This window comes from Cricetulus griseus, chromosome 3, assembly GCF_003668045.3.
Source record: "Cricetulus griseus strain 17A/GY chromosome 3, alternate assembly CriGri-PICRH-1.0, whole genome shotgun sequence".
NCBI classification, from domain to species: domain Eukaryota; kingdom Metazoa; phylum Chordata; class Mammalia; order Rodentia; family Cricetidae; genus Cricetulus; species Cricetulus griseus.
Genome location: NC_048596.1, coordinates 77,478,780 through 77,490,257, shown reverse-complemented (window position 1 = coordinate 77,490,257; position 11,478 = coordinate 77,478,780). Strand labels below are relative to the sequence as shown.

Here is an 11,478-nt window from a genome sequence, read left to right as displayed (position 1 = left end):
CCAGGTGATAGAAGCAAGGTACAACAATATATATGGGTGAGAATGTCACTGTGGCATCCGTTCTTTTGTTTATTTATTTATTTATTGGTTTATTTATTGGTTTTTTGAGACAGGGTTTCTCTGCAGCTTTGGAGGCTGTCCTGAAACTTACTTAGTAGATCAGGCTGGCTTCAAACTCATAGAGATCTGCCTGCCTCTGCCTCCTGAGTGCTGGGATTAAAGGTGTGTATCACCACTGCCTGGCTGCCCATTCTTTTCTACTAAATAATAATAATAATAATAATAATAATAATAATAATAATAATAATAATAATAATTAGGCCTGGAGAGATGGCTTAGCAGTTAAGAGAGCTTGCTGAACAATCATGAGGACCAGAGTTTGGATTCCAGCATCCCTGTGACAAGCCAGACATTCCTACAAAGGCCTTTAATGCCACACATGCATAGACACATGTACCAATACACACAGGTGTGATACAGACACATACAACTATAAACGAACCAGCCAGTCTAAAATGTCAATAGCAGGCTGGGCATGCTGATGCAGGATCACAGCAAGTTTAGAGCCAGTCTGTGCTACACAGTAATTCAGGCTGCACTATATAGCAGGATCCATTCTAAAGGTCAAAGCAAAACAAATCACTCAAAAAGTCAATAGTACTGAGAAAGGGAAAGCCAGCTCTAAGGACCAAGAACACCCTGCTGAGGTGCTTACATCCATTCTAAAAGTCAAAGCAAAGCAAACAAACCACCCAAAAGTCAATAGCACTGAGAAAGAGAAAGCCAGCCCCAGAGACCAGTTCTATCCTGCTCAGGTGACCAGGCCCTGGGCTCTGTGCAGCTCTTAGTAGAAGCAGGACCTTGCTGGAAAGTCTCCCTGTCCCACTTTCCCTATCACCAAGTCTTGTCAGTAAATTCCAAAGCATTTCTCTACTACTCTCCCTGTGCTGTGGTTAGAATGCACGTGTCTCTTTAAGAGTTCATAGGTCGCTGGGGGTTGGTGGAATTTGCCTTTTGTCCCAGCACTCAAAAAGTAGAGAGGCAGGTGAATCTCTGTGAGTTCAAGGCTAGGCTGGTCTACAAAAGTGAGTTCCAGGACAGCCTCCAACGCTACAGAGAAACCCTGTCTTGAAAACCACAAAAAGGGGGAGGGGGTGATTCCTAGGTCACAACCCAAACCCCAGTGCAATAGTGATAAGAGGTGGCACCATTGAGAGGTGCCTTCACAAATGGATTAGTTCCCTTATAAGAGAAGCTTGCTGGAGGCTGCTTGCTGTTTCCATCCTGGGAGACCAAAGAAAAAGCATCACTTAATGAAGATCAGCCTTTGCCAGACAGGAAATCTGCTGTCACCTTGTTCGTGGCCTTCTCGGGCTTTGGAACTGTGGTCAACAGAGTCATGCTATTGAGAACTTTTTCCAGGTGCTGGAGTGATGACTTAGTCACTAAGAGCACTTGCTGCTCTTGCAAAGGGCCTTGGTTCAGTTCCTTCCACCCATACCAGGCAGCTCTCTGTACCTCCAGTTCCAATGTATCCAACGCCTTCTTCTGGCTCTGAAGACACCTGCATGCACATGGTGCATATACATACATTCAGGCACAAGCCTAGACACATAAAGTAAGCCTTAAAATGTATTCAGGCTAAGGTATTCTGTGATGGCAGCAGTAACAGACCAACCGGCCTTCTACCTACTCTGTCCATCGCCCAGGCAGAGCCATGGCCTTCACGCTCACCTTCTGGCCCACCTCTGGCTGCTGCTTGAGTCTATGTCTATCTCTTCTCCCTCACCTGCTCACACTATTTCCTTATTACCATCAGTGTTACACTGAAGTGCTGGGAATGGTACCTATGGCCTGGTGAACAATAGGCAAGTGCTCCACCACTGAGCCACATTCCCAGGCCCTCCATTGCTTTATTAGAAATTCTTTGATGGTGTTCTTTAGACTGGAGCAAAGGTGTGCAGTGGGGATATTGGACTTTCTGGACGTGAGAGCATTTTGATTGTGACAGTTTATACCACTGAACACTAGTATGTAGAGACCAGATGCAACACATGTTGCAATGCACAGAACTACTTCATAGCTAAGGTTTTCAGACCAGATATCCCAGATTGTTACAGGGACAAAAGACATGCCTGCAAGTATCTAGTAACTTCTCCAGTTTGTGAAAGACACTTGTGTACTTGTCTGTTTGTTTGTTTGTTTGTTTTTTCTGAGACAGGGTCTCTCAACATAGCCCTGGCTGTCCTGGAACTCACAATATAGACAAGGTTGACCTCACACTCACAGAGATCCTCCTGCCTCCCAACTGTTGGGATTAAAGGTGTGTGCCACAATGCCCAGCTGTGTACTTGTTTTTAATATTCACAGTATCATCAAAAATATTTTTGCTAAGATTCTTAAATTAGAAACATGGTATACCATAGCGATAGCTCAGTTGTATATTCAATGGTTTCCTTCCTTCCTTCCTTCCTTCCTTCCTTCCTTCCTTCCTTCCTTCCTTCCTTCCTTCCTATGCTGGTTAGTTTTTCTGTTCACTTGTCCCAAGCTGGAATCCTCTGAGAAGAGGGAACTCAATTGAGTAAACGTTCCCATAAATCCAGCCTGGAGACAAGACTGTGGAGTGTTTTCTTAATTGATGATTGATGTGGGAAGACCCTGCACACTGTGGGTGGTGCCTGGGCAGATGGTCCCAGGGTGTATAAGAAAGCAAACAGAAGACAGGAGAAGCAAGCCAGTAAGCAGCATCACTTCATAGCTTCTGCTTGAGTTTCTGCCTTAGCTTCCCTCAGTAGATTGTCATCTCAGATATGTAGGCCAAACAAACCCTTTCCTCCCCAGCTGCTTTTGGTCATGGTGTTTATCACAGCAATGGAAAGTAAACTAAGGCTTCTTTTCTTTCATTTTTACAGTTTGGGGGATTGTCTCACTAGGCAGTAAGAGGATAGGAGACATGCCTCTCACGGGCTACCTTCTGAATTCCTCCACATAGAATGAGGTGGCCTTTGCTCACCCACAGGAAATAGTAAATATATAGTAAAGAAACAGGAGATACTCATAGTGGTGGTGATGACTGTATCTGTGCAATAATGCAAGACTCTGCGTTCAATATCAAACAGGCAGCTAGGCCTGGTGGGTGGTGCACACCTGTATGTAATCTCTGTACTCGGGAGGCTGAGTTAGAGTTGCAAGTAGAAGGCCAGCTGTGCTGTGTTGTGAACCCCAGCAGGCTCTGAAATGCAAACTTGTATTGAGCTGTTCTTCAGCATTAAGCAGCTTGTTCGGATTCTCAGGGTTGACAAGGGGTGGAACAGTTATGTGTCTCCAGAACTGGAGAGTCCCTTCCTTCCTTCCTTCCTTCCTTCCTTCCTTCCTTCCTTCCTTCCTCCCTCCCTCCCTCCCTCTCTCCCTCCCTTTGGTATATACACAAGTTCATGTATGTGAGTATGTGTGCACGAGTGTGCACATGCACGTGGACACTGGGAGTCAGTTTGGATCAACTTTAAAGTCTTCCCTCAAGAACCGTCCACCTTGCTTTTATGAGATGGTGTCTCACCAATTAGAGTAGCCTGGCCGGCCAGTGAACCCTGGAGATCCTCCTGTCTGCCTTCCAAGAGCTGAGATGACAAGATTGTATCACCATGCCCAGCTTTTTTTGTTTTGTTATGTTTTTCACTGGGGTGCTGAAGATCAAAATCAGGTCCTCATGCTCGTGGAAAAGCACTCTCCCAACTGACCACCCCACCCAGAGAGCTTGAATTCCTAACATTTTACTTTTTGTTTGTTTGGTTTTTTTGAGACAGGGTTTCTCTATAACAGTCCTCACTGTACTAGTATTCCCTCTGTAGACCAGGCTGGCCTGAACTCACAGTGATCTGCCTGCTTCTGCCTCCTGAGTGCTGGAATTAAAGGTGTACACTAACAATTCCTGGTGAGAGATTGAATTCTTTAAAGGTCTGATTTGTCTGAGTCTCTGCATTTGTACCACACAGACCATCATAGATTATTTCTGTCTCTGGGGGATTTGTCCCAGTACTAGACTGCACACCATGGACAGTGGGCGCTGACCACTTCTGACCCGTGGCTAACAGGGAATGACACAACTATTCCCATACCCTAGTCAGAACCACCTAGTTTCTCATCGTTGCTGCAGCCAATTATCCCAGACTTGGCAGCTAAAACAACACATGCTTATTATCTTGAGTTCTAGAGTTCAAAGTGCTAGATAGGTCTTACTGGGCTCAAATCTAGGTGTCAGTAAATGACTGGGGAGATAGCTCAATGGGTAAAGTACTTGCTGTGCAAGTGTGAGGACCTGAGTTCAGATCCTTAGCACCCCTGTATAGAGCCGTGTGGTACCTGCCTGTAATCCCAGCTCTGAGAAGGACAGAGACTGGCACATCCCCGGGGCTCTTTGGCAGCCAGTCTAGGCACTGAGTGAGCTCCAGGTTCAATGAGCCAAAAATGAAGACACTTGATGTTGACCTCTGCAAACCCTGCAGGTCTGTGCAGTGGCACACACGGGTACATCCACGGCTTGCACGCCTTCTACCATACACATAGGCACACTCACATGTCTTGCATACCCTCTACCATACACACAGGCCACAGTGGAGCTGAATTCTTTCTGGAGGCCCTGGGTCAGTCTGTTCATTTGCTTTGTCAGCTTCTAGAAGCCACTTGCATTCTTTGGTTCAGGACACCATCGTCCTGTGTTCAAAGCCAGCAATGCTGAGCTAAACACTTGTAACACTGTCACCTCTCTGGCCCCTCTGATTTGGTGTCATTTGTGATTGCATTAGATACTCCCAGCCGAGCCAGGCACTAGCCTATTTTAAGGTTAGCTGGCCAGAAGTCTTATTTCTTTCTGTGAGCACCACACAATCACAGGTTCTGGGGGTTAGATATACATACCTTTGGGGCCATTATTCTGCCTATCACAGGACTCTCCTAAAATGTCCATGGAAGTGCAATCTCCAGAGAAATGGTTTCTAATAGTTCAAAGTATGGATTCTGGAGCAAGGTTATTCAGGTTCAAATTCCAACCCTTTCACTTGAGCTGTGATGCCTGGACAAGCCACTTAACATGTCTAACTCCTTCTACAAAATAAGGATGATAATGAAAGTGTCCACTTTGCAGGGCAGAAAACACTTAGAGGGAGTCCAAGCAGGCAGCAGGTGCTGTATGGGTGTATATTAAATATATGCAATTAATGGGCAGATGCCTCATTAGAACGAGACTTTGGTGTCTGGCTGACTCCTTCCGTTTAACACTTACTCTGGGCCATGTGCTGACAAAGTAGAAGAGTGCAAACTAGTTTTTTCTTTTTTTGTCAATTCTACACAAATTTAGATATATCTAGGAAGAGGGACTTTCAGTTGAGGAATTGCCTTCATCAGATTGTCCTGGGGGCAAGTTTGTGGGACATTTTCCTGATTAATGATTGATGTGGAAGGGTCCAGACCAGCAACTAAGATACCTGGAAAGAGGGTATTTCAGTGAGGAATTACCGCCATCAAATTAGCCTTTGGTCATGTCTGTGAGACATTTTCTTTCTTTTTTTAAAGATTTATTTATTTATTTTATGTATATGGTGCTCTGTCTGCATGCATACCTACAGGCCAGAAGAGGGCACCAGATCTCACTACAGATGGTTGGGAGCCACCATGTGGGTGCTAGGAATTGAACTTAGGACCTCTGGAAGAGTAGCCGCTGCTCTTCACTGCTGACCCATCTCCTCAGCCTGAGACATTTCTTAATTGCTAACTGATGAGAAAAGGCCCAGTTTACTCTGCTGTCCCTGGGATGTACATCCCTGGACTGTATAAGATACGGAGCTCAGCATGAGTCTGGAGGGAGCAAGGCAGTAAGCAGTGTTCCTCCATGGTCTCTACTTCAGTTTCTGCATCGAGCTCCTGACTTTTCTTTCCTCAGTGATAGATGTAAGAGGAAATAAACTCTTTCCCAAGTTGCTTTTGGTCATGGTGTCTGCTACAGCTGGAATTTTATGTACTCTAGTCTCTTTGACAGCATCTTGCTATGCAACCCAGGTTAGCCTCACACTCAGTAATCCTCCTGCTTCAGTCTCCAGAGTGCTGGAATGACTTACATGTCTAGTGTTGTCTGAACTCTTTGAATTGTTTGTTCTTTATATTTTTCTGAGCAAGTAGTTGAAGTGTTAAAGCAAAAATGAACACAAAATCAGTTGCATCAATATGAGCTCCTTCTTTGCATTTTCTGGGGGGGGTGAAAGAGTGGGTGGAAGGGGTGGTTAGATGACCATGGTTGGAGGGATGGACCTGACTTCCTGAAGCTGTCTCCACCATACCTCCGTCCAGGTAGGTCGTTGTTGTTGCTGCTGATGCTGCTCCATGGGGATGGGTTGGGGATGGGGAGGAAGCCACAGATGGAGTGAGGAAAGGGACTCTGGGATCTGGAATCTAACATTGCTTCCCCTCTCCCCAGGACTGGGAGGTTCATTCAGCACCATGGAGAGTGGCACCATTAGCCCTCAGCCTCCACAGTCAGACTCCCTAGAGGCTTTCCCTCAGAAGAGCCTGGAGCCTGGGGACATTGCTGTTCTGGTTTTGTACTTCCTCTTTGTCCTGGCTGTTGGATTATGGGTAAGCCAGGAGATGAGGTGAGAGATGGGGTGAGGAGGGAATATTTGGTAAGCTCTATCCTTTGGTAAAACAAGACACCAAGAGAGGAAGAAATGAACTATAGCAGTTAGGACTTAAAATATGTGGAGGCAAGTGAGTTCCAGGCCAGCCTGGCCTACAAAGCAAGTTCTAGACCAGTCAGGGATTCACAGTGAAATCCTGTCTCAAAGAAAAAAAAATCCCCCCAAAATATGTGGAGTGTCTGGAGCACAAGTCAGTGGTAGAGCACTTGGCTAGAACAGTATGCCCTGTATTTTTTTTTTTTAATGCATTATATGTTGACTGTGTTGGGCAATAAGTTAATGTATGTTCACTTATGTTATTTCATATAATTTTCAAGGAAGCTAGTAGTTTTCTTGCTTTATTTTTGAGTGTGTGTGTGTGTGTGTGTGTGTGTGTGTGTGTGTGTAGATATGTGAGCATGTGTGTGTGTCCCCACAGAAGACAGAAGAGGCCAGAATAAGGTGTGGGGTCCCCTGAGCTGGAGTTACAGATGGTTGTGGGCCACTTGACATGTCCTCTGCAAGAACTGTATGCACTCTTTACCACTTAGCCATCTCTCCTGCCCCTCAAGGAAGATCTTATACCCATTTTACAGATAGAAGAATCCTAGGCCCAAATAATTTAGATTCTTTAATCTATTACTAAATTGTGAGGCTTGAAGCAAGAATCCCCATTTCCTTTACTTTGAAGCCTATGCTCTCATAAATATATGTTGTATATATCTATGTATCCATGTGTGTATGTAGATATGTATGTATATACATATATGTGCATTTTTATGGTAATATAGTTACATGATTCAAAACTAACAATAGCTTAATAAATATCATATAAAATCCCACTGTGACCATTCCCTTTGTAAGTGACCACTATTATTAACTTGTGAGCATTGAACATACTATTTATTAATGTATTCTTCCAGGTTGAAAAGCAAATCAGAACAAATTATATGTATTTTGGAGACAAGGTCTTGCAGTGTAGCCTAGTCTAGCTTCAAACTTGTTATCCTTCTGCCTCAGCCTCTTGAATGTTGGAATTACAGTCATGTTATACCATGCCCAGCCAGAGCAAAAATGTGTGTGTGTGTGTGTGTGTGTATGTATGTGTATATGTGCATTTATATGTGTGTATGTATGTGTGTGTGTGTGTGTGTGTTGCCCCCTTTGTTAAAGAGGAGATAACTGATGCTGTGCTGTTCTAACCTTGCTGTTTCTGCCCAGCCCTGTCCCTTAGACATCTTTTGAATTGGTATGTAGTTTCAGGGCATTCCTTCAGATGCTTCTAGTGTAATTTGTTTTATTTATTTATTTATTTATTTATTTATTTATTTATTTATTTATTTTGGTTTTTCGAGACAGGGTTTCTCTGTAGCTTTGGAGGCTGTCCTGGAACTAGCTCTTGTAGACCAGGTTGGTCTCGAACTCACAGAGATCTGCCTGCCTCTGCCTCCCAAGTGCTGGGATTAAAGGTGTGGCTACCACCTCCTGGCTCTAGTGTAATTTATGTAAGTGACACTGTGCTGAGGGTCATTTGGGCTTTTGTTCTCTCACCTCCTACCATAATGCTGTAACAGGCCAACTCTGCACACTCACCATTTTGGAGTGCTGCTAATGCAGGACACTTTTTCCTATAGTAGATTTGTCATGTTAGAAGATAACACACATTTACAATATGACAGCTGCCATCAGAATGTCTTCCTTGGGCTAGCTTTAGCCTGCACACACAACAGCAACGTATGCCAGTTTGTTCACCACTCTCTGTAACAATGTATTGTTTTCATTTTTTCCAACCTCACATGGGGAAGGGATATCTTAGGGCTTTGTTAATATTCACTTATAACGAATGAGACTGGACACCCTTCCATGGAGTATGTTTAAGAACTACTTATGGGGTAGCTGGGTGGCACACACCTTTAGTTCCAGCACTCAGGAGGCAGAGGCAGGCGGATCTCTGTGAGTTCAAAGTCAACCTGGTCTACAGAGCAAGTTCTAGGACAGCCAGGGCTGTTACATAGAGAAGGCTGCATCTAGAAGGACAGGCCTCTTCAGAGGTTGAGCTTGCTGGCACCTTGACCTGTGACCCCAGCTCTACAGAACTGTGAGAGGGACATTTTGATGTCTCAAACACCAAACAGCAAGGATTAAAAGAAGCTGCTGGGGGCTGGAGAGATGGCTCAGAGGTTAAGAGCACTGACTGCTCTTCCAGAGGTCTTGAGTTCAATTCCCAGAAACCACATGGTGGCTCACAACCATCCGTTATAAGATCTGGTGCCCTCTTCTGGTGTGCAGATATACATGGAAGCAGGATGTTGTATACATAATAAATAAATAAAAGAAGCTGCTGTCAGATGTGCATGGTGCATGCCTTTAATCACAGCACTCAGGAGGCAGAGGCAAGCAAACGTCCGAGTTATGCCTGCCTGTCTACATAGTGAGCTCCAGCCCAGCCAGTGCTGCACTGTGAACTCCCAAAATTTAAAATTAAAAATGTAATTAAAAGCTATAGCTTTTAATTACAGTTGTTCATTAATTAATTTATTGAAAATGTAATTATTTTAAATGTATCTGTGCTGTACTTATGAAATACCTCACAGAAGCAGGTTCTAGAACATTGCAAGCAATGAAATCCATTACGAGCTGTCATTGGCAAGCCACAGGTCTGCAGCCCAGATGTCTACCGGATCATGTAGGTTGTCACAAACATGTGAAGTGGGGACTGGCAGGGAGACACTGGCCAGAGATGACTTTGATAATCACATTAGAGTTTCAGTCACACAAAATGAATCTCAGTTCAAATGTGGCCTCCCAGCTTACAGCCTCGGCCCTCTTCCGATGCTTGAGCACTGGCATCTCCTTACCAGCCCTCTTCTTCCTTGCAGTCCACAGTGAGGACCAAGAGAGACACAGTGAAAGGCTACTTCCTGGCTGGAGGCAACATGGTGTGGTGGCCAGTAAGTGCTCTTGGGTTCAGTTCAGTTAATCACTTCTCAAGCGGGGTGGGGGTGGGAGGGAGTTCTGGGGTAGACGTTTGCCTCGTGTGTGCAAGGCTCTGGTTCCCCCTCCAGCACTGCAAAAAATTATGTTAAGTCATTTTCTCAAAGACTCTTCAAGCTCTGACATTGTTTTGCTCCATGTTGTCTTCAAGTTGGAGTGAAAACTAAAGAAAGCCTTGCTCCAATTTGAATTTATTTACATAAAAAAGAATCTGTCAGTTCACCTATAAGATGGTTGCAGAGGCCCAATTTATCAGTATTACTATGACCTGATAACCTAGTTTCTCAAAATATCCCTCCACCACCTATTGCTCTATCATCTACCTTCATCTGTCTATCAATACTCTGTTAAAAGTAGATTCAGTAATCTACTTTTTTGTTATTCGTGCTACCGTCCATCATGCATCTATTCATCCATCATCTGTTGACTTACCCGGCACTTATCTGCCTCAGCTCTTCTCCTTCTGAAAGATAGCCAAATGCTTTCAACTCCATGGCAACAAGAAGTAAAACACCACTCCAGACTGTTCATCCTCTCCAGGTCCAGGCTAGCATGGAAAGAGCATCTGCTCCCTGGAAAATGTTTTATCTCTGACTGCATCTCAAGCTCATCACTGTACCAGTCACCATGCCTATGGTAGATTGCTGCACTGCCTGAACTCATGCCTCATTGTCATGCTCAACACCTGCCCTGGGGAGTACATGCTGAGCTGTTAAAGTTTGAATGAAAATAAGGAACCAAGTGGACTGGATGTTGAAGGCACAGATAACAAATACAACAGTCCAATGAGCCTTTCCTTTTTAAGGTGATCTACAGACTCTCTCTCTCTCTCTCTCTCTCTCTCTCTCTCTCTCTCTCTCACACACACACACACACACACTTTGTTGAGTTGGAGAGCAGAGCTGGTTTGCATCATTTCCTGTAATCCTGTCCGCCCTGGATGTTACAGACAATTGTTCAAGCTGTGCACTGCACAAATATGGCGTGTAGGATAGAATGGTCCCACATTCTCTATTTCCCTACTTGTCTTGGTCCCTTTGAAGAGTGGTCGGAACTTGGAATAGGGACAATTCTCCAGGCAGGCCTAGCTCCAGGAACCTTCCCATTCATCTCCCCACAGGTGGGTGCATCATTGTTTGCCAGCAATGTTGGAAGCGGACACTTCATTGGCCTAGCAGGGTCCGGTGCTGCTGTGGGCATTTCTGTTGCATCCTATGAGCTTAACGTGAGTTTTGCCATGGTGTAGACACATGTAGACATGGTGTATACTTCTGTTCTGCAGTATATCCTGGGGGGAGGTGAAGGCTTGGCACTTTCAAAGTGAAATGCATTTTTAGTTAAGCAAACAGGCTTCCAAGGTGCTCCTAGACAACTAATTTATTTGGGTATCTGTGTAACTGCTTGGCAGGGACTCATAAGGCCATAACCCCAAACATCAAGAGGGTGGTGGCCCAGGAGGCTTCTTCGTATATGCAGAAAATGGCAGGAGGCAGGTGACAGAAGTCATAGCTGTGTATTTTAAGCATCAGTTGGCCATCACTGAAACAAAATGCTCAGTGGTATGTGTGCTTCATGTCCCTAGAGACACAGAGATGCATTCTTCTCCAAAGTAGGCATCGCAGAGTAGCTTCTCCCATGGGTGGTTGTGTCACCTATGTCACACACACTCCCACGTGATAGGAATTACCTACAGGCTAGAACTGGGTGGCCTCAGCTGTTGTGGGCATTTTCTTGTCCTACCAGGTCCCGCTGTTCTTCTCAGCCCCAAATAAACACACAGATGCTATATTAATTGTAAAACTATTAGCCAATGGCTAGG

General features: G+C 44.7%; 1 protein-coding gene across 5 annotated transcripts in view; it reads left to right on the top strand.

The window, feature by feature from the left end:
- The first annotated feature begins 2,104 nt into the window (after window positions 1-2,104).
- Window positions 2,105-11,478, top strand: part of Slc5a11 (solute carrier family 5 member 11) — a 45,624-nt gene continuing 36,250 nt past the window's right edge. For 3 of the 5 annotated variants that reach the window (XM_035442239.1, XM_035442238.1, XM_035442237.1), the window contains exons 1-3: window positions 6,490-6,624; window positions 9,545-9,616; window positions 10,780-10,884. In XM_035442239.1, coding sequence (XP_035298130.1) covers window positions 6,490-6,624; window positions 9,545-9,616; window positions 10,780-10,884 — 312 coding nt within the window. Of the gene's footprint in view, window positions 2,114-6,489; window positions 6,625-9,544; window positions 9,617-10,779; window positions 10,885-11,478 lie in introns of those variants that run through there. The other 2 variants (XM_035442241.1, XM_035442240.1) reach the window with 2 other exon arrangements.